This window comes from Glandiceps talaboti, chromosome 4 (assembly GCF_964340395.1).
Source record: "Glandiceps talaboti chromosome 4, keGlaTala1.1, whole genome shotgun sequence".
Classification (NCBI taxonomy): Eukaryota; Metazoa; Hemichordata; class Enteropneusta; family Spengelidae; genus Glandiceps; species Glandiceps talaboti.
In genome coordinates this window covers 19,757,364-19,783,399 of record NC_135552.1, presented here as the reverse complement: position 1 = coordinate 19,783,399, position 26,036 = coordinate 19,757,364, and the positions used below count along the sequence as shown (strand labels likewise).

Below are 26,036 nucleotides of genomic sequence, written 5' to 3'. Positions count from 1 at the left end.
GGGGGATATATATACTTTTGTTGAAGTAAAGGTTTGGGACATTGTTAGGTCGGGGTCTTCTCATAAACATAGCCATATACTAGTATTCTTGGTATACAAATTCATAGCAAGGACATTATACAATGTAATGTGCATCAGATTGTGTTATCTATTTTGCCAGGCATGACTAATGTTCAAAAGCCACGTTCTATAACCGTTTTTTTTCTACAGGTGGTCATTGAAGGCACTGTCGGCCAAGGCCGGAATGGTGACATAGCTTTGGATGACATTGCGTTCTCTTCAGGTTGTCAGCCTTATCATGGCACTTTACCACCAGCTGCAACAGCGCCACCAACGCCTTCACCATGTGATATTGACCAATTTGTTTGTGAAGATAGAAGCTGTATACCTTTGAGTCAAAAATGTGACTTTAGAGATCACTGTACTGATTTGTCCGACGAGACGATGTGTGGTATGTAAAGTTTTAACAAAAGCAGCCATTAACACATACATTTTTCTGATTACACCATTTATTTGTACATTCCCATGCGGTCGGAGGATACACCGTGTAACGTGATAAGCATAGCATGTAAACGTTTCAGCTTTTGTTGACATATATATGTGCCCATTTCTTTCAGGTACCTGTAATTTCGAAAATACGATGTGTGGTTACCAAGACAACAGTGATGGCATATTTCGATGGGATCGTGTGATTGTTGGAGAATCTACTTCACCAAATGCACCAAGAAATGACAGTGCAGGAAACGTCAATGGTGAGGAGATATTACAAGTAATACGAGAGAGAGAGAGAGAGAGAGAGAGAGAGAGAGAGAGAGAGAGAGAGAGAGAGAGAGAGAGAGAGAGAGAGAGAGAGAGAGGCTTCCTTGAGAAAGTTACATTGAATCTTACTTATTTATATAACTCATTTACATTATTTATCGATTTATTTTTTTTCTATAATCTTGTTTTCATTCAAAGGGCATTTCATGTTAGTGGATGGTCAAAACTCTTTGTTTTACACGGAGGCCATGTTAGTATCTACGGTATTTTCGGACACTGGTTTGGCGTGTGACGTCGAGTTCTCTTACTACATACACGGTGCCGATACTGGAAGGCTTCAACTTTACCTTCAGGATGGGACGACATTTGAAGATATCGCGTTACTTTGGACGAAATCCGGTGAACAAGGTGTTATATGGAAGAAGGCTGTTGTTCCTTTAGGAGAAAATCCAGCTGGATATCGAGTAAGTTTCGGTCATGAAAACATATGGATGGCGCTCCATTAAGTTGATCTGTGTTAACCCTCCACTCATACCCTAACCGATCATGAATATGGTTAAACGCATTGTTTTAACGGCATTCAGGACACTTCAATCATTGACTACCATGATTATTTTTTAATGAGTAACGGTCGTTACGATAAAGCTATGACGATGAAGAGAAGATAGTGTCTCTGTTAACATCGTATTTCTTTCTTGGCTCACAATTAAGATTCACTGTCTGGGACACATTTGAAACGAGCTGAAAGACTATGTCAAGAAAACAATTATATGGGTGACTTTAAAAATTAAAAAAAGGCGAGCCATCAGGTGTTTTTTGAATTTTGTCAATCATCCAGATACTAGTATAAAGTTATTGTGGAATAATTATCCTAATTGACTTGCGACGAATCTCTTTATCACCTATCAATTAAACTCATTCCGTTATTACCAGCAACCTGTCACAAAATTGACCAAGAGAATCATCCAGATAAGAAGAGGACGTTACAATTAACAAACAAACAGCAACTCCAACATTATTTTATACAATCTTCATTACAGCTGGCAATCAAAGCTTATCCAGATGATGGATCACTCACCGGAATAACTGCAGATATTGCCGTTGATGACGTCATATTTGTAAACTGTCATCATGGGGATATGCCATCTAGTATCGCTGGTAAGAATAAAGAACGCAATTCATACATAATTTTGCATGTCGCTTCACAAATATCTACGAAAACATGACCTTTGTATTAGATAGCAGTTTAGAGTTTCTCTTTATGACATAAAGTTTGAAGATGACAAATCAAAAGAAGTGATAAACCATTGAACAATTGTTTTTGGCATATGTTGAGTGAAAATGAACTTCTTAGTGCAACTCAGGCATCAGTCCATTATATGGTTGCATATACATACAGGCACAGACAAGTAACATGTCACACAGACTAGCGCTCACACACACACACACACACACACACACACACACACACACACACTCACTCACTCACTCACTCGTAAATGCTTATAGTGACTAATCATGTTTTTAGTTTGAATTAATGACATAAAAGGGAGAACTATTTTTGTTGCAGAGCTAACTTGTACGTTTGAGGACCCGGGTGGTTGGTGTGGATGGAGACAGGCACCATACTCAGAAGATAACATCGATTGGAGTAGGTCACGTGGGGATGAGACAAGACGATCAGGGCCAGGGTTTGATCACACTACGGGATCAGGTAAGAACAAAGTATGGTGGTATGGTTGTCACTTGTTTGTGGTGGTTTTAATACCAGTACTTGATACCATGGTTGTGATAGTGGCTGTTATGAGAGTGGTTATGGTAACAGTTGTGATGGTGACCATGTTGATGATGGTATTGATGTAGCAATGGTTGACTTGTATCTTGTCGTGAGGGGATTTTGACTATCGTCTCCCATCACAACTAACAATGGTGATAATAGTGACGATAATGATGAATACGGTAAGGGTCACAGTGAAATTGATAATTGGCATTTGGTAGTGGCAATTGCTATGGTTATGGTTATGGTAACGATGGTGATGGAGACGGTGTTAGCAGTGACGACGATGCTTAAAACGATTAATGTGTGTTAACACCCACCAGAAAACTAACCATCTCAAATTCTTCCTACAGGCTACTACATTTACATTGATGCATCACAGGGCATCTTGGGTGATGTAGCCAGATTGGAGACGTATTATCAGGTACCAACCACCGACGTGAAATGTATGTCATTTTGGTATCACATGTTTGGTCTGGAAATCAACCAACTTAGTGTGTATCTCCAACAGTTTGCATCACCTGAACAACGAGTATGGACACGTTATCAATCCCAAGGAAATAGATGGTTGCAAGGTCATTTTCAGTTTGAAAGTAACGTTCAGTGGCGGGTAAGTAAGAGTTACGTCCTCTATTGCTGTGAGCAATTCATCATTTACATTTACTTTCATGTGTATGACCACGAACATTATGATTTTATTCTTGTATAGATCATTTTTGAAGGCGTCATTGGTACAGGTTCACAGGGTGACATCGCTCTAGATGATATTGTCATTGCAGATGGATCATGTCCAAACTCAAGTAAGTTGTAAAGATTCGATCGTTTATGATTTATCTAAGATACTGACATTTGTTCAGAAATTGTGAACTGGTATGCGGTCATTATGGTGGTGTACCATTTAGTAAACCGCTTTCACTTTAACACACATTTGTGTATACGTCATCATAGCTTGAAAAGTTCATTGAAACGCTATAGCTAGATGCACTATTATTGATTGCATTGACAGAAATTTGTGAGTTCGAAACGAGTTTCTGCAATTGGAGGCAAGATGATATTGATGATTTCCAGTGGAGTAGAGGAAGAAATGGTTCACAAACAGTATCAACTGGGCCACAGTATGACCACACTACTGGCACAGAAGTCGGTGAGATACGTTGTATTTTACTATGTAGTAATTTGTGATTTTATACAGAAGATATGAGATATACAATTTTTGTTTCAAATTGTGATTTTATATATATATATATATATATATATATATATATATATATATATATATATATATATATATATATATATATATATGTATCTATAAAAATAAGACGCAACTATTGTTTCGACACCTAACAAGAATGATTGCCTTGAATATCTCTTGCATAGAAGAAGGAAGCTTCGTTCATCTTCGTTATTAGTTATCGTAAAGGCCTTTTATTCCGTGATTCATATATTAAAAACACACACGTAGAACTCGTATACACGTTGATGCTTGACATCAGAGACGTCCTTTTGATGTCTATCACGAATATAGATTCAAACAGTGGCATTTTAAATTTTACAGGTTACTTTGCATACATGGATTCGTCAAGCCAGATGGTAGGGTCTGTAGCACGACTAATCAGTCAGTCCTTTCCTGTTGGCAGTAATGAATGTTTGAAATTTTGGTATCACATGTATGGTGAAAACATTGGTATTCTTCAAGTATATACGAGAGGTGTTATCAGTGAATTACCAAGCTCCACTAACTGGACACAAACAAGTAAAGCTATTACTGATATTCCTTTTCGTTTTCAAATGCTTATTTGTATATTTCCCCTCCCCTCCTCTATTCTCGTCCACTCTCGTCTCGTCTCGTCTTGTCTTATCTTAAAATCTGGCCATCTCAACAATAGAGAAATAATATAAATTGCATGTACCTTTACAGACTGAAAACAGTTCTAACAGTTTCAAACATCGAGACAGTTTTCATTATCTCAAAGAGTACCTCCCATGCAGGTTCTCGGCAGATACTGAGCATTGTTCTAAATTGTCTTTAGTTGACCAGGGTAACATGTGGCGTTATGGGACTTACACGGCAACAGGTGATACTGACTTTGAGATTGTCATTGAAGCCATCGTTGGAGAGAGTCTTCTTGGAGACATTGCAATTGATGACGTAGAGATCGTTGAGGGCGCATGTCCTCCTCCAGGTAGGCTATGGTATACGTTGCTGTTCCTCAGTTGGTAAGTACATCATGCAAATGCCACGTTGACGGTAAATCTATAGGCGGTACCCGGTGGAAAGGAAAAATCTCTCTCATTGTCTGAAGTAAACATTTAGTTTAACAAATTGTCAACAATTTAGATCCTGATTTACAGTATAGTATGTCACACTGATGTACTCTATGGAGTACCAATTGTATTACTAGTAAGTTGGATAATCCAGATTACTCGACCTGCAGTAAAGGAGTAAAGACTTTCAAAGCCTATCAGAGTAGACGGCTAATAAGAATAGATATTCCACTAAGAGTTGTATGACATCATGCTGAAATGACGTCACATCTTGCAGGATTTTGTGATTTTGAAGATGGTATGTGTGCATGGACCAACTACGATGGTGATAGGTTTGATTGGTTATTGAGCGCTGGGTCAACCAGAAATCAATACACTGGACCATCGGTAGATCATACCACGGGTACAGCAGAAGGTAGGGGTCATAGTTCAAGGATAACAAAGTCAAACTAGTGTATCATCATGATTGTCAGGTGCTAGCTATGAGCAAACGTGATATGTTTTGAGAACAGAGTCATTACAATGATTACTGATCATCAATCTGTAGTGAACACTCCAATAAGTAAGACAATCTCACGACGATTACCGACACAATAATGTTGTGTACTTTTACCATAGATTATGCAAGGGGACATAGAATGGTGACGAAACAACAGTTAAAGACGTGATGTATTAAGAATAATACTGTTGCTAGGCAACACTACACGTGTATATATGCACATGCATTTCGATATGTCAGTAATGCAGAATCATTTCATTCTTCCAGGGTTCTACATATTCTTTGATTCGTACTTCTCACCTGATGACCCACCGGCCATAGGAGAAACAGCTGTTCTAGAAAGTGAACACTTCCAACCAACCTCTGGTTCTTGCCTTGTTTTCTGGTATCATATGTTGCATACTGGGAGTTGTACGTACACGTAGTAAACTCATCATATTGATTAGAAACTTTGACGCAACTTTCCATTTATGCTTGATTTACCAATCTGTGACCTAAATATATCCTATAGAGATTATCCACAGTTGATTCTGTATTGACGCTCATCGCCTGAGATTTTATTTACATGCTGTAATTACATTTGGAACATGTATGTGTTAAACGTCCTAAAACTAGGAACAACATTTTAATCGAGCGATGGTTCAAAACAAGACAGACATACCTCCTATCCTTTTAACACATGAGTTATGTATGGCTTGTTCTTGGTATCTAATTATATACATACGTACTTCCATCTATTCAGCTGGACAACTCAATGTGTACCTGAGGAATATGACAGAAGGGACCAAAAGACGACTCTGGTACACTAATGGTAACCATGGTGATGTCTGGTTGCAGGGCTTTGTTGACTTCAACTCAGTTGTGGAATATCAAGTAAGATTGTTTAGAGTAATCTAATCTATAATATAATATAATATAATATAATATAATATAATATAATATAATATAATATAATCTATCGATAGATAGATAGATAGATAGATAGATAGATAGATAGATAGATAGATAGATATATAGATAGATAGATAGATAGATAGATAGATAGATAGATAGATAGTATTTCACATTGCATTTTTGTCTGACTACATACAGTGTTGTCTTGCTATGCGTACGTATAGTTCAAGTTAACATCTAGGCTACTTATGCTAAGCCACCCCAACCTGGATAGAAATCCAAATACAGAGTGAACTCTGCAAATGTACTCTGACTACTTCCATGTCAATCCTCGACAAAAGTGTCATCGTTTTAAACACACCTGAACTGCAAAGTTCAAGAGTGCTATGGGCACTGTTGTACAAGGTAAAGTGATCAGATCAGTGAGATGCAAATTAGGTAAAAAAAACTAATATTGTGTAAAAAAAACTTAAACTTAAAAGTGGTCGGAATGTTTTAAATGATGGATAGATTAAGAATTGTTCAAGTAAAGATGATCACTTTATTGACATGCAAATTAGTCTACAAAGGTGCACTTCAAAACTACTCGGCAGAACAGTCTGAAATTTGGTTGCAATGTTTCTAGGGGTGTCTTGATTAAGAATTCTTCTAACAAGATGATTTTATCATTGATATACAAATTAGGTCTAAAATGTGCTTTTGGTCAAAATATTATATCTCAGGTGGATGGGACTAAAATGTATGTTTGTATGTATGAGTTGTCTATATAAATTGATACAGTTCGAAATGTTTGAATTGATACAAATGTTTGTAGCAACTGTGACCATGCCCTTAGCAATTGCCAAATGCAAGTGTCTTTTAGCAACTGTTACAATAACAACATTATTGGTAGGTAAAGAATAACACATTCAAAGTGTATGCAAAGATGTTTAGCAACAAGACCACACCCTTAGAAACAGTTAAATGACAGTGCATATTGAAGAGATAACTAAATTGATGGATAGGCAAGTGAATAAAAAAAATGGACACATATATGCCTAGCAACAAGACCACGCCCAGCCAAAAAGTGTTTATAGCAAAGATGGCAGGGGCGGATAGGCAAAGGGATGAATATTCAAATAATGATCACATAAGTGTCTAGTAGTATGACCACGCCCATGGAAACAGACAAATGGTGGCGTATTTTGCAGAAAAAAGTACTAGGGAGGATTGGCAAGGGGATAAACATTACAATAATAAACACATACATGTCTAGCAGCAAGGCCACGCCCACAGCAACAGCAAAATGATGGTGTACATTGCAAGGATAGCAACAAAGACGATAGGCTAGGCAAGTGGAACAACATTTTATAAAATTGACACATACATAACTAGCTTCTAAAACCATGTTCATATCAAATACACCAGATTTAAACTGAATGCCTTCCGTCAGGGCAAAATCTTTAGGCCTGGTTTTCGTTCTTACACACAACAACTGTTGGAATGCCAAATTCTTAGCTATAGCTATTATATATGATATACAGTACTAGAAGAAATCTGAAGTTTTTATACTTGAGATATTGTCTAATTACTGAGTTTGAATAAACTAGATATGTAGGACACATACCAGTTGTTACCATTAACATGAACACCAAATTATATGGAATCTGAAGCTTGTATTCTCAAATTATTAATTATACAAAGGGCTAACTACAATAAACAACTACACCAGTAAACCATATCAATGCATGTACCAAATTTGAAATTTGAAGTGTGCATTTTTGAAATATAGCCTAATTACTGAAAATAATCAATTTTGCAAATGACTCATTAAAACTAAGAGTTACGTCAATAAGCTGTATGAGACACGTGTACACTGGTATCATAAATATATGTATCAAATTATATAAAATGTGAAATTGGCGCTCTTCAGATGTGGCAAAAATCACTAATTATGCAAATGAATCATTTAAACTAAGAGTTACATTAATAAGCTGTATGAGACACTTGTTCACTGGTATCATGAATATATGTACCAAATTATATAAAACGTGAAATTGGCGCTCTTCAGATGTGGCAAAAATCATTAATTTATGCAAATGAATCATCAAATCATTAAAACTAAAAGTTACACCAACAGGTTGTACAGTAGTGCTACATCGACATTAGCCATGTTTTTGTTTCTGTCTTTTGGACGTTTATGTGAATGGGATTTGTGTACATTTCTATTCAGATTTTGATCGAAGCAACACATGGGACATCGACAGGGGATACAGCTATTGATGACATCGAGATTCTTTCTACTCCCTGTCCAGGTAATTTTACATGAGCCTTTCTTTGTTTTATACTGAGAATCTCAACAGCATGTTCAAGTAATTTGATACACGTATCTCTTATTGTTATTATAGTTGTTTTGTTAACATTTTACGTATTCTATCCTGCCTGCCACTTTTTTCATTTCATTTTATTTCATACTTTGTGTGTATTATGTATATGTATATGTATATGCATTTACGTTTATATTTATATATATTTGTGTGTGTGTGTGTGTGTGTGTGTGTGTGTGTGTGTGTGTGTGTGTGTGAAATACAATGTAGTATCAACTCTCCACAGTGATAGTTTTTCGCTTTTCTTCTAACGTCATGTGTCATTTTTCATACGTCTTACAGAATACGGTTGTGATTTTGAAGACGGCCTTTGTCTTTGGAGACAAGATGATACTGATGATAATGACTGGACCAGAGGCAAAGGCAGCACACCAACCTCCAACACTGGGCCAAAGTTTGACCACACCACAGGAACGACAGCGGGTACATGACATTTCACTAAAGGCAGACTGCAGTGAATTTCTATCATTGTGTTATGATGTTGACAGTTAAAAATTCAAAACCCACAAAAATAACTTCTAATTTAGCCTGTACATATGTACATGTGTTGTATCATTTGTGCGAACATGAATACGAATGATACAGGTCAGAGGTCATCTTATGTCCATGTAAAATGTTAGTTGATGATGATTCAATGAAGTTTACTCTTGCATCAATAATGAAACCCATTGGTCAGAGCGCTAATGATGTGAATGAACTTTACATAATAATGACACTATTATTCTTTATAAAGGTTATTATCTTTACACTGAAGCCAACGACTTAAACGGTGGAGATAGAGTTCGTCTGATTTCCAATGTTCTTCCACCAACACCAAGAGATGGTTATTGTTTTCAATTGTGGTATCACATGCTTGGAAATCGAATGGGAGATCTTAATGTTTATCTAAGGAGTGGTGGCGTAGAAACTATGGTAAGTGTTTATCTGAGGAGTGGTGGTGTAGAAACTATGGTAAGTGTTTGTCTGAGGAGTGGTGGTGTAGAAACTATGGTAAGTGTTTATCTGAGGAGTGGTGGTATAGAAACTATGGTAAGTGCTTATCTGAGGAGTGGTGGTGTAGAAACTATGGTAAGTGTTTGTCTGAGGAATAGTTGTATAGAAACTATGGTAAGTGTTTATCTGAGGAGTGGTGGCGTAGAAACTATGGTAAGTGTTTATCTGAGGAGTGGTGGTGTAGAAACTATGGTAAGTATTTATCTGAGGAGTGGTGGTGTATATACTATGGCAAGTTTTTATCAGAGGAGTGGTGGTGTATAAACTATGCTAAGTGTTTGTCTGAGGAATAGTTGTATAGAAACTATGGTAAGTGTTTATCTCAGAAGAGATGTGTAGAAACTATGGTAAGTGTTTGTCTGAGGAGTAGTGGTATATAAACTATGGTAAGTATTTATCTGAGGAGTGATGGTATAGAAACTATGGTAAGTGTAATTTGTTAAACTGATGTTTTGAAACCCTTACCATACTGACAAGGTGGCGGCGGCGGCGGCGGTGGTGGTGGTGGTGGTGGTGGTGGTGGTGATGATGATGATGGTGGTGGCGGTGGTGGTGGTGGTGATGATGATGATGATGATGATGATGATGATGATGATGATGATGATGATGATGATGATGATGATGATGATGATGATTGCAATTGTGCCCACTTTCATTTTTAATCCTATTTTCAGATATGGAGACGTATGGGTACTCAGGCCAATGAATGGAGACATGGACAGCGTGACATATATATGGCGACCAGTTATGAAATCGTTGTTGAAGGCACCCAGTATAAAACTTCCGTCGCTCGAAGTGACATAGCTATTGATGATCTATCTATTAAAGTCGGGGAATGTCCCCCTCACAGTAAGACTGAATTTACACTCTCCCTCGAGTCATTTGTAATTGATAAATTGATAACATTACGGAAAATAGTCATATGCGAAACCAGTGTAAGTTATTGACAGTCTTTCTAAAATAATCACTAGATGGATTCGATGAAAGCATTCTACTGACTTTTTATCTTCTATTCCCAGAGGAGTGTGATTTTGAGCATGACTTCTGTCGATGGACGAATGATGAAGATGATGACTTTGATTGGTTGAGGGGAAAAGGTGGTACAGACACTGATGGCACTGGTCCAACGATTGATCATACAACAGAAACTGATACAGGTAAATATACATATGGTGCCAAACTTGTACAAACTAACATATGATTTCACATTCTTATTAATAATTAAATTCTGGCCTTGTGTTGAAACAATAAAATACTTTTTCCCCGTGTCCCTTTCCCCAGGTTACTTTGCCTATATTAACACATCATCAGAGTTACAGAATCAACGAGCCATTCTTACAACGACTCCATTTGCCTCGGATGGCGAAAGATGTTTGAATTTCTGGTATCACATGTATGGAGACAACATAGGTAGTCTGTTCGTATACCAAAGCGACATTGGTGATGTCTTGCCAAGTCCAATCTGGTCCAAAGCCGGCAACCAAGATAATATTTGGCGACGGGGACAGGCATATTTACCACCACTGTTGACGGGAAATGATTACGTGGTAAGTTTAGGGCTTTATGATATTCTGTTTATATGATGCATTCTCTTCCATTGCAGTTGTTGTCACGCAGCATACCGACTTTCAATATAATAACATTAAGAATATTTATTGTGTCAACAGATCTCCTTCCAGGGAGTAGTAGGGGATGGTGCTTTGGGAGATATAGCCATAGATGATGTCAATATTGACACAATTCCATGCCAGCCTGAGGGATGGTGTGATTTTGAATCAAATGTTTGTGGTTGGACAAATGAAGTAGAGAGGGATGATAACTACAATTGGTATAGAAATTCTGGCACTACGAATACAGGAAATACCGGCCCTAGAGTTGACCACACTGATGCTTCAAGTAAAGGTATATACGTAGTTTGCATGTACTTTTAAAGGACCACAGTGTGAAGTACTATCTAAAATGTATATGTTGTACAATGCATAAAGACACATTTTTTGGCCAAGAGACGCATCATTGACATTGAACGGAAAAAAAGAATACAAAGATATTTGTCAACGTCGGCAAAGGGCGCTATCTTCATATTTAATTGTAAATAAAAAGTATGTATTGACTTAAATTGTACAAGATTATGAGTCCCGTCAGTCCGTGCGCGCGCGCGCAATGTGTCAAGAACAATCGTGTCTCATTATGTTAACAAGATGTCTTAGATTAACTCAAGCCAGTTGTATTAATTGATTATTAGATAATGCCAAAGTTTTACCACATCTTTCCAGGGTATTATATGTACATTGAAGCAAATGATGGTTCGACTGGTGACAGGGCGTGGCTTGTCAGTGAACATTTGAGTCCAACAACAGGTAAGACACTTGTACATTTTTACGAAGTTTCCACACTATCAACACTTAAATTATATTGAAAATGCAGGTAATTATTTGACTTAAAATGATTTGAGTTGGTTCAGTGTTACGTCTAGCCACATATTCCTGTACATTTTACGAGAATAATATAACCTATGCTTTTCTTACCACAGGAAAATGTTTTAAATTTTGGTATCACATGTATGGTGATCAAATCGGCTCCTTGACGGTCTATTTCGAATCCCGAAGTGAAACGTTAGCTGTCAAATTCACAGACCAGGGTGACCATGGCGAAATATGGAACTTTGGACAATTTACAGTGACTTCACTGGTTGAATATTGGGTAAGATATTATCACTTTCATAATCAATCAATCAGTCGCTCTTGCAAGAAATATTTAAAAGAAATTCTCCTTTTCATGACACAGCTAGTCCATGACCGATATTGGTTCCATTGTGAACATGGTATAAGTGATAGAAGTCAGATCCATGTAATATTTTACTTCTTTATTCCAAAGATAATCATTGAAGGTGTAAGAGGGAATGGGAATAGAGGAGACATAGCGATTGATGATACCATTTTAGAAGACGGCCCGTGCCCTCCTACATCGCCACCACCGACAACGCCTACACCAACCATGACTTATCGTAAGTATTAAACACCGCCATCAAGGCTTCACCATCACCATAGACCCTAGAGTCACCCTACTAGGCAAAATCGCGTACGTGTCGTGTCTCTGGTGCCACCACAGACAACACGTACACCAACTATGACTTATTGTGTAAAGTATTAATGTACACTGCTACCGTGACTGGTATCACGATTGTTCCCAACCAATACAGGAACGTACACTCAAAATTCATCGGGGACAATTTGTACGGAATAGATATTATTTTACAATGCAAATGTTAACAATAGCCATGCCAGGCAGACTAACAATTAGCAAGAAAGCTTGATTGACGAAGTAAGTAGTTCACTGCAGCTCAGCAGAGTAATTAATTAAAACAGAATACACACAGATGAAAAGGATAAATTGAATGGAAGGTTAAAAAGAGTGAAATTAAAATTACATTGCATGACATGACATGACATGACATTACAAGGTCTATGATTGATAACGGAATGGTTTGAGATCTAAAACTGTATTATGAAACAATATCATTCATATACCTTGACGTAAATATGTTGATGTTACCAAAAGAAAAACAAAACTTTGTCGTCCGATACTTTAACCATATGTCCTATTCTATTGGCAGCTCCTGATTCTCATAACTGTGACTTCGAACAAAGCATGTGTACATGGAGTTTCGAGGAATCCTCTGACTTCAATTGGACAAGAGTTTCAGGATCGACTGACCCGACAGATTTGGGACCGCCTGTAGACCATACCACTGATAGTCAAGATGGTAAGATTTCGTTTTATAATCACATAAACATTATACATTGACGTCGTCATGATAGGTTTTTGTTGTATCAGAATCTATGATGGAATCTCGTCGCGATATTTTCACTATAAATGAGGACTTCACTGTTCACATGGTCTTTGTTGAAATGAAACTTTATTCCACAAGGACTAAGGTATATTTCAGAGGGATGTGATTTCTTCACTTGGCAGTCAATTTCTAGACAAGTGAAACTATTTTGATAAAGGTATTACTAATTATGATTTTCTTTTATTCATACACTGTACGCTAGGTTATTACATTTACATCGAATCGTCGACACCACGAATGGAGGGTGAAGTGGCCAGACTTGTTAGTGGAATATTTAATTATCACAACCCTGAGGGAGTGTGTATGATGTTTTGGTATCATATGTATGGTCCTCAAATCGACTATCTAAATATTTACATGAGGGTGGAAGATGGACAGGCTAACGATGAGCTACAACTGTGGAAAAGATTTGGTGACCATGGACCATACTGGAACTATGACCAGATACATATTCAGGAATCCAGCAACTTCAAAGTATGTAGGCATTTATGTTTATGAATATTCTCAATCTTTCAATTACGACGTTTATATTGAATACTTACAATCTATCATATTGGCCTTGCTGTTGTTTTGAGTGACATCTGTTTCCCTTTGTGGAAGCGAACAGCTTTTTTTTTCATGTCATGCTTTATTTCTAGACATCATTATGTCTAGTTCTCGTAAACTGTTTACATTCATAGATTATAATTGAAGGCACAATTGGAAGTTCTTGGGATGGTCATATAGCCATTGATGACGTGACTTTCATTCACGGAGCATGTCCATTAAAATGTAAGTATTGTATATATCCCATGTCACTTCATAGATGTAGCAGGTATGATTTCATTGTCTGGGATAATGACACCAGTCTTACGATTTTTATATTCTTTATCATTACTACAAGCTCCTAATACTAGATAGTCAGTTTTTGTATGAGTGACACTTTACTGCGGACGTACATGGGTACTACATATAACATATTTTGATATAAACCTAGGGATATGAAGTGTGATACATACGACAACTGAGAATATTTGCATATAAAGACAATATACAAAGTAATACATTCCAATAACCTTAAAAATACATTGGATAATGTATAAGTGTTGTTTAGAACACAGCAAATCATTTTAAGAATATTCATAGTAGGATGTTAATACTTAATGAACTTATATGTAAAATTTTCAGATGTTTGTGATTTTGAAAATGGTGTGTGTGACTCAATACCAGATCCAAACAACGCTTTCGAATGGGAGATTGTCCAGGCAGCTGATGTCGACGACTTAAATCGTGATGTCACCTATGGGACATCTTACGGTAGGTACATGATAAGTACACGTCATGGTCCTAAAACGTGACGTCAAATACCTGTATTACTATGAGTGTTATTGCATCTAGCTAGAAAGTCAATGTGTGAAAATATATCACATTTTGCATAAATTTTATACTTATACAATATAATACTTGGCCATAATTTGTTGTCATATGGAGTATATGTGTTTATATACATGTATTTATATTGTAAACTTTCGTCTTCGATAGGTCATTACCTTTATGCTAATAAGTCATCAACTGATTCACCTGGCAGCGTTGCTCGACTTGAAAGTGGTTTTATCGATCCAATAGGCAGCTTTTGTTTGCAGTTCTGGATTACTTGGCTTGGTTCCAAGTTTCAGTCTTTCAATGTCTACCTACGAGAGATGGATTCGACTGAATACGTCATCTGGAGTGCCGCGATGGAAGGGAGGTCAAAGTGGCATGTTGGACAAGTTACAGTTAGGGACGCTACCCGATTTCAGGTGAGTTTTCTCAACATTATCAAGTCAAGTGATTACTGATCTAGCCTTGACATGTCGTGTATACATACTTTCACAAATGGATCAAGTGACTGCTATTTTCAGAACTTAATCGACTACTAAAGGAAGTCATATCAATTCTTTGTTTCAGTCTACACCATCGGCTATATCAAAGATACTACATTTCATTCACAAATTAAAGCAAACATTTCCAAGTAGATTTTTTTCTAACTTTAATATGGGTTGTCGATAAGGCAGAAATGATATGAAATGTACAGACATGCATGCATACAGAGTTTGAGAGTAATGTATTGTGAATGTAATCGGTCTGCCTGGAATTATGATTTGTTTATATACCCGTACCCTTTGCCTTTCTGTCAATCATTATATTCTAACAGAGTGTAAGTAACACAAATTCGATTTTCATAAACTATTTCAAATTAATTTGTGTTACTTTGTTCTTAGATAATTTTTGAAGCAGTTGCTGGAAGTAGTAACAACGGTTACCTGGCATTGGATGACATCACGACCACGATGGCCGAATGTATTCCGTATGGAGATTGCACGTTTGAGTATGGTAACACGTGTACCTGGACTAAACGTCGGAATGACCCAAACAGTCAATTTGACTGGATATTAATGAGAGGTGCCTATGTATATAGCACTACAGCGCCATCGGTTGACCGGACCTTAGGAACAGCATATGGTAAAATGTTTAATTGCATATACAATGTATTATAACATTTATCAAATACATCGTCACATTTTCACACAAAAACTAAAATATCAATTAACCTTGTCTCATAGCACAACTGAAAAAAAAAATGTAACTTGAATAAGTCTGACACAAACGATACCTATCTCTCCATCAACTGACTTGAGGTAAAGTCAGTAGAACTCATCTATCTTACATCGCCCTCAAATGGTTACAACCTGTCATTGTCTAGAAAATTGACCAATCACAGAATTCCTTTCATTGGAACGATACTATCAGTGTTGACTGCTCTTCCTACATGGCTGTCTCCGTTACCGAATTAAAATTTTGAAATTGTTGAAAGGTGCTTCATTATAAAGAAATTGACACATCTTCAAACTTAAAGCAAAGCATTCAAAAAATTATCGGTGGAAAGGACATGTTTATGATAAGGCCTATGGGTATCGGAAAGTCCATTTGCTACCTCTAGCTACCTGCTATTTGCTAATTATTGCACGTAGTTAGGCCTAAACATATGTGGTTCCGATTACGCTCAATTTTAGAATAGGTTGGTAGATTTTTTATTTTATTTTATATATTTATTTATTTTCATATGTGGGTGTCTAGCTAGTTCAGGTAGTTCTGTTTTCCTTTGCTTTCCATGTGGTCTCGGCGTTATTGGTTTCGTCTCACCAGATGTACAACCATTACAGATTGGAAGAACAGTTTTATATTGTCTTTTTACGTTGAAGTCAGTATCCGCATCTACTATTTCTCGCGAGACTTCACAATTTTTGCGATTTTTTTTCTCGAATACATGAAAAAAGTTAGGGTCTAGGTGGGGTCGGATAATCGGAACCAAACAATTTTAGGCCATATAGTTTTTTTTTCTAAAAACTACGCACCCCGGCCCGTTGGATATTGAATTGTCGTTGGCAGCTATTATAAATCAGATTAACCGTTAAAAAGGGCGGTCTAAGATATGAGTTTCATTGACTTTCCCTCACTTGAAGGCAGATGACGGACTCGAAGAGATACATGTAGACATCATGGTGATAATGCCTTGATTATTAATCAAGATGAGTTATGAGCTTTTCCACAGGGGTGAAATATAGCTACATACAACCTTTCCTCCTTTAGCAGCCAATGTCGATGTATCTCTTGGATGGCATACGAGATCGTCTGATAGAGTTGTTAGAATACATGTAGTTGATGGTTCCTCCACCTCTTATGCGTATACAGGTTTGCCCCATCGAATCTGTTACATCTTATGTCTGAATACCAAGACTGTGAATTCTGCGAATAGCAAGTGATTCGTCAGCAATTTAAGTAGAAAAATACGACTACAAGTACCTTTTATATATGCAGCGACATTACTCCCTGCAAATGTAATGAAGTCTGCTTATTGTCATTTGAAATTAGCTCAGCGACTTGTCATTGGCTGATCTAATCTAGTGATCCTACACCATATGTGTCTTTTTCGTGTGAGATCGCTCGATCAGAGAGTCAACAAGTACATGTACATGTATCTGGGGCATGTAGGGTCGCACTAGGGTTGAAAACCAATGCAAGTCTTTGAGCAATGGGCTGGGGGGGGGGGGGCAAAAAAATGTTATTCTACAGCAGAAAAGAAATTCTTGTATTTACACAGGAAGCTACTTGTATATGAAGACATCTTCGCCTCGAGTAGAGGGGGAAGTGGCGATGTTAGAATCAGGGATGTATGATAATTCAACCAACCGGTGTATGAAATTCTGGTATCATATGAATGGTGATGACATGGGTACACTATCCGTCGAATATTCTGAAGGAGGGATACTGTTTACGAAGTCTGGTAACCAAGGTAACAAATGGTTGGAAGGCTATGTGGACGTGCCGGCACCTAGCAGTAATACTTTTACTCTGGTAATCCGAGGAACTGTCGGTGACGGACCAGCTAGCGATATAGCGATTGACGACATCACATTCCTCGATGGACTATGCCCACGTAAGTCGAAGTTATATATATACATGTATGGTGAGGTAAAGTCCATAACATTCATCAGATGGGATTAACACAAATTGTACATTGAAAGTGTTATATTGAGTAGTTGTCTGTTACTTAATGGTATGCATTCGGATGTAAATATAATCGATTTTAGTCGTCGAAAGTGTCAAATCTACTTTCTACATTAGCATCCCGAAAAATGTCGATTTCTATCTTGTATTGCATGACATGATTTTGTTTAGCTTAAAGTGGTATTGTTACCACTTGTCAGTAAAACCCTTAAGGAAATCGACTATATTTGACTTGACTTACTATGTAATTAATCTTTCAGATACAGTCGTTAGTGCCCTTCGAGGCAGCCAGCCTAACAATATTGTATGTTTCTTAGTCAATTCCAAGCCACTGGATAAACACACTAAACCTTGTTAGAATCAGGGATGTATGATAATTCGACCAACCGGTCATTTCTATCTTATAGCACCACCACCGCCGCCTTGTGAATTCCAATGTAACGACGGAACGGGAACGTGTTTGCCAATGACCAAAGTGTGTGACTTCAACAGTGACTGTGAAAACAATAACGATGAAATAATCTGTGGTACGACAAATCAGTTATATAGTTTGTTTACATATACTTTGCCATTGAACTATCGCATATAGTTTCATTAGTGTGTTTTTTGTGTGATATTCCTGCTGAGATGGTGATCATTTTGGGGCACACCACTTGACGTAGGGAGTCGTTTTGGAAGACAACAAAATCATGTAATTTGTTATTTTGGTGCCGTAAAGTGACACCTGAACAAATGTAATTTGTCAAATTTGTCTTCTCCCGTAAACTCCCCCTATCTATATTTTTATATGCACTGGCCTTGTGCAATATTTCCCAAGAATAAGAATGTAAACTATTCAGTAAGGCCAAATAAAATAATTAGTGTCACAGTGTTTGTGGTAATCGTATCGACCCTATTTTAAAAGGTAAAACGGTGAGAATGCACATATTGTTTCCATGTAGATTATCTGGTCAAAGTATCTTTGGTCAATTCTTTTTTTAAATCCCATTTCAAATCATATGTTTTATTCCGACCAAACAAAGTTAAACTGTGTACTCCAAAGTTACACACTATTGACCATGCATGCAAGTTGATCATAATACATCAAATCGAAACAATATTTTTCAGGTATTAAGTTGGTGACACAAATTTTGATAAAAAATGATAAATTTAAGTTTTCAATTTTAGCTGGCAGGAGCTTATGGGTTGATGAGCCCTAGTATGATATTAGAATATAATGTATATTGCTTCCTTTCAATATCTGCTAAAGTTGTAATCGCAACTGTATGCTGTGCACTGAGATATAATTTACATGTTTCATTGATTCCAAATTTAACGTGTAGACGGAAAAGTATAAAATATATAAAGAGTTATTTATGTCCTTAAATAGCAACATTTAATAACATTGAAACGATGTCATGGTAACAGTATTATAGTAAGACTTTGGGTTTATACATAAGTCGCAATCTTAAGTCAAAATATGCATAGAATGGAGATGGAGTAATTTTGGAATGTAGCCGGGTCTTTACTGGGAGTGTCATTTTGGCTTTGCGCAACAGAACTTTGAGAGTAACTTACCGCTTGACAAAACTCATTTTCAACTTCAAAACACCGACCCCCCCCCCCCTCCCCCGACCCCCAACCAGTTAACCAGATGTAAACTGAAACTGAATACATTCCGCAAAATATCTTTGTTTTCTTAAAGGTTACCACTGTACATTTGAACAAGAAACAGCCCGAAAACTATTTTCCACTTTCCGAAAAGTACACATTTTTAGATTATTTTCATAAGAAAGATTCATAAATGAGTGTACGGTATCAATTTTGACATTTTTCCATGACAATTTTCAAGATTTTGTTTACTGTAGTCAAACCCTTTCATATACTGCAAAGATTCCAGTGAAATAATGAAATCAACACACTGCAATGTATCTTTCAAAATATTTCCATCAAAATGTGTTAAAATTACATCTGAATTAAGATATTTATTAATTTTAGCAAATTTCCCTCATAATCAGTAAAATTGAACCTGTGTTAGTTGCAGGACTTGTCCTGAAGCTGAAAGGGGTGTGTCAGTTGCAGGAATTGTCCTGAAGCTGAAAGGGGTGTGTCAGTTGCAGGACTTGTCCTGAAGCTGAAAGGGGTGTGTCAGATGCAGGACTTGTCCTGAAGCTGAAAGGGGTGTGTCAGTTGCAGGAATTGTCCTGCAGCTGAAAGGGGTGTGTCAGATGCAGGAATTGTCCTGAAGCTGAAAGGGGTGTGTCAGATGCAGGACTTGTCCTGAAGCTGAAAGGGGTGTGTCAGTTGCAGGAATTGTCCTGCAGCTGAAAGGGGTGTGTCAGCTGCAGGAATTGTCCTGAAGCTGAAAGGGATGTGTCAGATGCAGGAATTGTCCTGAAGCTGAAAGTGGTGTGTCAGTTGCAGGATTGAATTGCCTAACAGTTTCTGAAATTGTTGCATAGTTGAACTGCTTATAAATGCTCTGCATGACACAAGGATCCAGTCAATAAACCACACTCTAGAATTGGTTCAGGATCGTGGATTTTATAAAGTAACCTATTATTTATTTGTTTTCTCTTTATTTAGTTGAGTGTTGGGGGGGGGGGGGTGTCATATACAGGTGTTCTTGGCTTATACCATAGACAACACTGGTGCCTTTGTAGTGCTACCAATCCATCTTCATTACCTGAAAAAAGGAAAGAATATATCGAATTAATGTCCTGTTTGACATATACACTGCGAGAAATATTATATCAATGTGTATGTGACAGATATTATTTCAACAAATTAAACATTGTTAAATTTGATCACGAGAAATTCTTTACACAATACATGTAGTCTTCCAAAGATATTCACAATTATTTTAGTCGAATGAGTCATTCCTACTCAACAAGGCAATTACAAGCAATGATTTATGTACTCCAAAAGCCACACACAAGTAGGGTCTGTTTCACATAAAGAATGCACCACAAAAATATGGAATAGACTACCATTGAATATCAGGAACATCCACGGCCCCGCCAGTCAGAGTTCAAATGAGAATTAAAAAAAATATCTATATTCGATTAATACAAATTGGGCATATCTGTATGCTATGTCATAGTGTGTTAATTTGATGATCCAAGATTTAGTATGTCACATTTGACATATGGCAGTTATGCCGAGATAGTATTTATTGTCAATGTCAAATGTACTGTATTTATATCACTAGTTTAGTTGCAAAACAAATATTTTCATTCCCCTTTCCCCTTAGTTATTGATATACATATTCATCTTGACTAGTAAATGTGTTTTGTTATGTTATGTACATGATATATATTTTTGGAATAAATAATTATTAAGTTAGGAGTCCAGATTTTGACTAATTGAAATTTGAGAAATAAATTCTAAACTATTTCACAAGGCTATCTTAACTTTTGATTAAAAATGATGTGTGGGATTTTTGTCTTTCAACAGTGAATTTGTGTCTTCATATGATAATATAAGATACATGTACTACTACAGTACTTAGTGCAGTTGGGAAAATGATGCTAAAATATATGTACAATGTATCTTGACAGAATGGTAATGACATGTAAATGAATGCATGATGTGCACCTTTTGAATGTAATGAATTTCCTTTGGTGTGAATGGTTTGTTTACCAATTGATCCAAGCCATTGCATGGAACAGAATAGTACTGTATAATATTTCAGGCAGGCAAACACCGCGTCATAAAGCACCCACGTTTAATACAGAAGTATGATATTTATATCTATAAATGAGTAGTACTAATAACGTCAATACGAATGATAAATACAAACACCGTCAGATAGAACTTAGAACGACTGCAATACAAACAATGGAAGGATTGTCATGATGACTTTCTACTACTTTGCATAAAACATGTACGATTTCGCTGATAAAGTGATATGACGTTAGTCCTGCTTACATGACGGTGCACGAGTCTGTATTACTGACTTGACTCTAAACACCGTCATGCAAAGAGCAATAGAGTTTGCCTATTACAACACCGCCAGCAAAATGTACTCGCGCCAATTGCAAAAGAATTACCTACCGACCGATCAAATATTAGCAACCGATCGAATATCTATGACATTTCCATTCCACTGACGGTAGTATTCCCTGCTCAGATCACAAAAAGCGTCGAAATCGGACCTTTTCAAGTGCGAACTGCAACATTCAAAAACCCTCGTAACACCGATATCGTTGAGTGAGATGAATAATTACCCAGAGACACTTGCGCCGACGTACGTAAGGAGAAGTGATTAAATTTACGATAGAATTTGAAAAGTTCCGATTTTGATAGTTTTGGTCATCCGCTATAGGACTTTTGCAGTCAAAATGAGGTAAACCGACTAAATAATAGATTTATTGCTAATATTTGACCACTGGGCGATTTTATTCATAGTTACCAGCATTTTTAGTAAGTCCGTATTTCACGGCTGGCTCTTCGCAGGACGGAGGGGGAGGGACAATTGTCAGAATCGAGTCCCGAATTCCTCCGTATGCAAGCAGGACTAATATGACGTTTATCCACAAACTCAATCATACAACAACTTAGTCCTGCTTGCATACGTCTATAAACAGGACAACTAAACTGTTTGGCATGTTACTTACCGTGCATTTCTCATGGACTCCTCGATCCAAACACACGGCCATCGCGTCGTTTTCCAAAACAGAGGTCACGTATATTACGTAATGCTCACCAGTACCAGCTGGGTTGCATGGTCTGGGGTTCCGTTTGCATATCCGAACAAAAGGAGTCTGGGTAATCAGGATTAGTTCATGTTATGCACAGGTCATATACGAGTAACTGAACATGATAACGCTACACACACTGTGACACATACCCACATAAAAATGTTTCTTCCGTGCATGTTAAGACGCGTTTCATGCATTTTGATTCGATCTATTTCAAAGTAAGATTCTTCCACGCAAGCAGTTTTAAGTTACATGTCTTTGGGCAATGACTGCAGTCGACGAGCCCTTCACCCTTGATGCTTGTGTACCTTTGAGAAATGGACTTTACCATTAGGTCACGCAGGGGTTATGATATGAAAGTTAGCCTTTGTGTTTATCAGCACGGCCAAGCAGTTTTTGGTTCATGTTCTGACAATCGTGAAAGTTATGCGTCTTCAATGGAGTGATTATGTTTTATGAAACACACTGTGGTGGTATACCAGTATTCTCAAAAGCCTTGTGGAGAGAGTGAGAGCGATTTATAACGATGGAAAGAGTTTAACGGAGGCCGGCAAACAGTCGTTAGCATATCAACAATGACTGAACACTCAAAACAATCGTCGCTGATAAACGGCGAAGTGCAAGGTAAGCCACCTCATTTATGGTTACATGTGTGTTTTAGTTCCAGAAAATGTCGTTTGTACAATTGGAATCAATCAAAATTAACAATATCACCATTGCCATTGTACCATCTCAGATGTAAGCTATTGTTTAGGCTGCTTTCACAAAAACCTGTTGTGTGTTGGGGGGGGGGGGGGGGGGGTCAGGAGATTTTTTATATTTCAAGTACCCCCCTGCCATATTCCAAAATTTTTCAAGTACCCCCCCCCCCCCCTGCCAAAGCCCCAAATATTTCAAGTACCCCCCCCCCACCCGAATAATTTTTTTTTGGAATACTCTTCCTGTGCGTTAAAATTCCATACCAAGTACAAAACTGTACATAATACACTTAATACCAACTTTGTCCATTATATATATAATCAATTTGTATATTGTGTGTATATATATACACAAACAAAATGTTATGTTAACCAGTGCATTGCCATTCCAAAAAACAACATATACTTGTAAATGAATTACACTTTGAATAACTCTTGTAAAATGATCAGCAGACCAGCTGAGTCTTTGTTTTCTGTTCAATATACATGTACTAGTAGTGTTACAGTTGAATGTCATTTTAGTTGTATTTGCAAATATTGTGATGCACGTTATCTAAAGAGAGTTTTATACTGTATTGTTCCAGTTCAGTTTCCTAAATGTGTGCTAAAAGAAATCAAATTGGTCTAAATAACACTGAAAAAACCCTTAATAAAGTGCATTGCCATGTATTCCATTCTTGTTTGATGTAAATTAGTTCAATATAATGTCAAAAGAAAATAAATGTATGACTCAAAAATGCCAGCCACATTTCATCTAACAGAATAGGAATCAAGTGATATATATTACCGGTAGTGGTAATGATAATTAAGATGGCCCTATTATCATAGTAATTGTATACTTAATGAACCTGGTAATACATTTACCTTGTAAGAGCCTGATTATTGGACTGGTTTTGACGTTAGATTACAAAGGTGAATGCAGGATTTTAAACAAAGTCTCAGAATGTGTTTATTTAATTTTTTTATTTCCAAGTGGTAGCTCTCCTTCCAGATCTTGTGTATATAAACATGTCATTGTCATCATCATCATCATCATCAGACCCAATTTCTCCTTCAACTTCATCAGAGTTGGAACTAGCTGTATCATCATTCTCACTGTCACTGTCATCAGATGACAAATCACTCTCACTTTCTTTAGATTGATAATAGTGGCATCTTACAGCCTCAACATTGTCTACTAAGTATTTTGTGCATTCCTGCCACAGCAGGAATTTCATAGTTGGAAAGGTACTTATCAAGTTCTTTCACTTTCAATTTGGAAATGTCACCGTTTCTGACAAGCGCATCCCAGTCATATTCATCAATTTTTTTTTCAGCATGTTGCTCCCTTTCTATCATTCTTTTTCTTTCCCTCATAGAGGCAAGTGTTCTCTGTTGTTCTAAATGAAGGATTGCTCCCTTTAATATATTTTTCTTGACACACAGTTTCTTGCTCAATTCGTCAAGTTTCTCAACATTTTTACTTGACACTAACCCTTTACTATACAGGTTCACTACCTCATTCCTGCCATATATCTTTAGGGTAACTTTATATTGAGAGTTATGTCAAAGTTTATTTATTTATCTTTATATTTACAAGTAATAGTATATTCATGCAAAGTTGAAAAGTATGTGCAAAAAACTTATTTTCCTTTTTCTCTGTTAACTCAGCTTGTGAGATATTGTCTTCTGTTTCACATGTGTTATTAAAAGTTTACATGAAAATTATAGTCATATCTATAGGATGAAAAAATACCTTGAACAGAAGTTTTTGATACTTGTCAAGTATGTTTTAGTGCAGGTGCACCTTTTACATTTTGATGGCAGGCTGAGATGAACCTTTTCCAACTCTTTTTTTTTTAACTTCCAAGAGCTGCAAATGTAAAATGTTGTCTGTCATATTTGTCTGTCATTTAATACTAGTAAGAATTTACATGAAAAAGTTACATATCATTGTAATAACCACAAATCAAAACACAGTCATGTCACAAAGAATATTTTCAGTACAGCGTAAAGGTAATTTCACACATTAAATGAACCAAATTTCAGTAGATAGCAGTGTACATGAAAGACACTGGTATTTTCAGACAAAAAACAATCTCTACCATTCAATTCGCCCATTTCAATTTATCATTACATTAACAATTTATTAAAAGAAAATTAAAAGGTGACTTTTTGTTTTTTCATTTTACGAACTTGTGAGCAACTGTTGTTTGTAGCTGCTGTTTTTGTTGACTTGTTGTTGTTGTTGTTGTTGTTGTTGTTGTTGTTGTTGTTGTTGAAAAAGGAGGACCAACATTTTAAAAGCTTATTTTCCCATGTTTGAAAAGTCATGATGTCAATTTATTTTCAGGTACCCCCCCCCCCCCCTACAACCCATAACATTTTTTCAGGTACCCCCCCCCACACACACACACACACACTATCAATATATTTTCAAGCCCCCCCCCAAAAAAAAAAAAAAATCTCCCGACCCTCCCCCCCCCCCAACAAGTTTTTGTGAAAGCAGCCTTAGGGAAGAGGTTTTGTGTTAATTATAAATGCATGTTATGTAAATTGATTCAATGTGTTATGTGTTCCTATTGTATTGTGATACACATGTACATTGTATGAATACAAATGTTTGAGATACAAAATATAATGTTATTCTGTACTTAGAAACATATAGTATAGAGATATGAAGGGTTGCACTAAAATTTTGTTTACTAGATGTTTAATATAAAATATCAATTTTTTTATCATTT

General features: G+C 36.8%; 1 protein-coding gene across 1 annotated transcript in view; it reads left to right on the top strand.

Annotated features, from left to right (window-relative positions):
* Window positions 1–26,036, top strand: part of LOC144434285 (MAM and LDL-receptor class A domain-containing protein 1-like) — a 58,811-nt gene that overhangs the window by 8,224 nt on the left and 24,551 nt on the right. Inside the window, exons 12-43 of the mRNA XM_078122737.1 lie at window positions 211–451; window positions 618–752; window positions 958–1,223; window positions 1,800–1,917; window positions 2,330–2,473; window positions 2,890–3,146; window positions 3,246–3,336; window positions 3,543–3,680; window positions 4,095–4,292; window positions 4,570–4,722; window positions 5,082–5,219; window positions 5,571–5,714; window positions 6,046–6,176; window positions 8,410–8,491; window positions 8,846–8,986; window positions 9,297–9,475; window positions 10,231–10,405; window positions 10,576–10,713; window positions 10,838–11,103; window positions 11,224–11,458; window positions 11,830–11,913; window positions 12,087–12,256; window positions 12,431–12,560; window positions 13,170–13,319; window positions 13,609–13,880; window positions 14,087–14,177; window positions 14,574–14,702; window positions 14,928–15,184; window positions 15,647–15,887; window positions 17,527–17,862; window positions 18,341–18,460; window positions 19,618–19,646. Coding sequence (XP_077978863.1) covers window positions 211–451; window positions 618–752; window positions 958–1,223; window positions 1,800–1,917; window positions 2,330–2,473; window positions 2,890–3,146; window positions 3,246–3,336; window positions 3,543–3,680; window positions 4,095–4,292; window positions 4,570–4,722; window positions 5,082–5,219; window positions 5,571–5,714; window positions 6,046–6,176; window positions 8,410–8,491; window positions 8,846–8,986; window positions 9,297–9,475; window positions 10,231–10,405; window positions 10,576–10,713; window positions 10,838–11,103; window positions 11,224–11,458; window positions 11,830–11,913; window positions 12,087–12,256; window positions 12,431–12,560; window positions 13,170–13,319; window positions 13,609–13,880; window positions 14,087–14,177; window positions 14,574–14,702; window positions 14,928–15,184; window positions 15,647–15,887; window positions 17,527–17,862; window positions 18,341–18,460; window positions 19,618–19,646 — 5,379 coding nt within the window. The remainder of the gene's footprint in view (window positions 1–210; window positions 452–617; window positions 753–957; window positions 1,224–1,799; window positions 1,918–2,329; window positions 2,474–2,889; window positions 3,147–3,245; window positions 3,337–3,542; window positions 3,681–4,094; window positions 4,293–4,569; window positions 4,723–5,081; window positions 5,220–5,570; window positions 5,715–6,045; window positions 6,177–8,409; window positions 8,492–8,845; window positions 8,987–9,296; window positions 9,476–10,230; window positions 10,406–10,575; window positions 10,714–10,837; window positions 11,104–11,223; window positions 11,459–11,829; window positions 11,914–12,086; window positions 12,257–12,430; window positions 12,561–13,169; window positions 13,320–13,608; window positions 13,881–14,086; window positions 14,178–14,573; window positions 14,703–14,927; window positions 15,185–15,646; window positions 15,888–17,526; window positions 17,863–18,340; window positions 18,461–19,617; window positions 19,647–26,036) is intronic.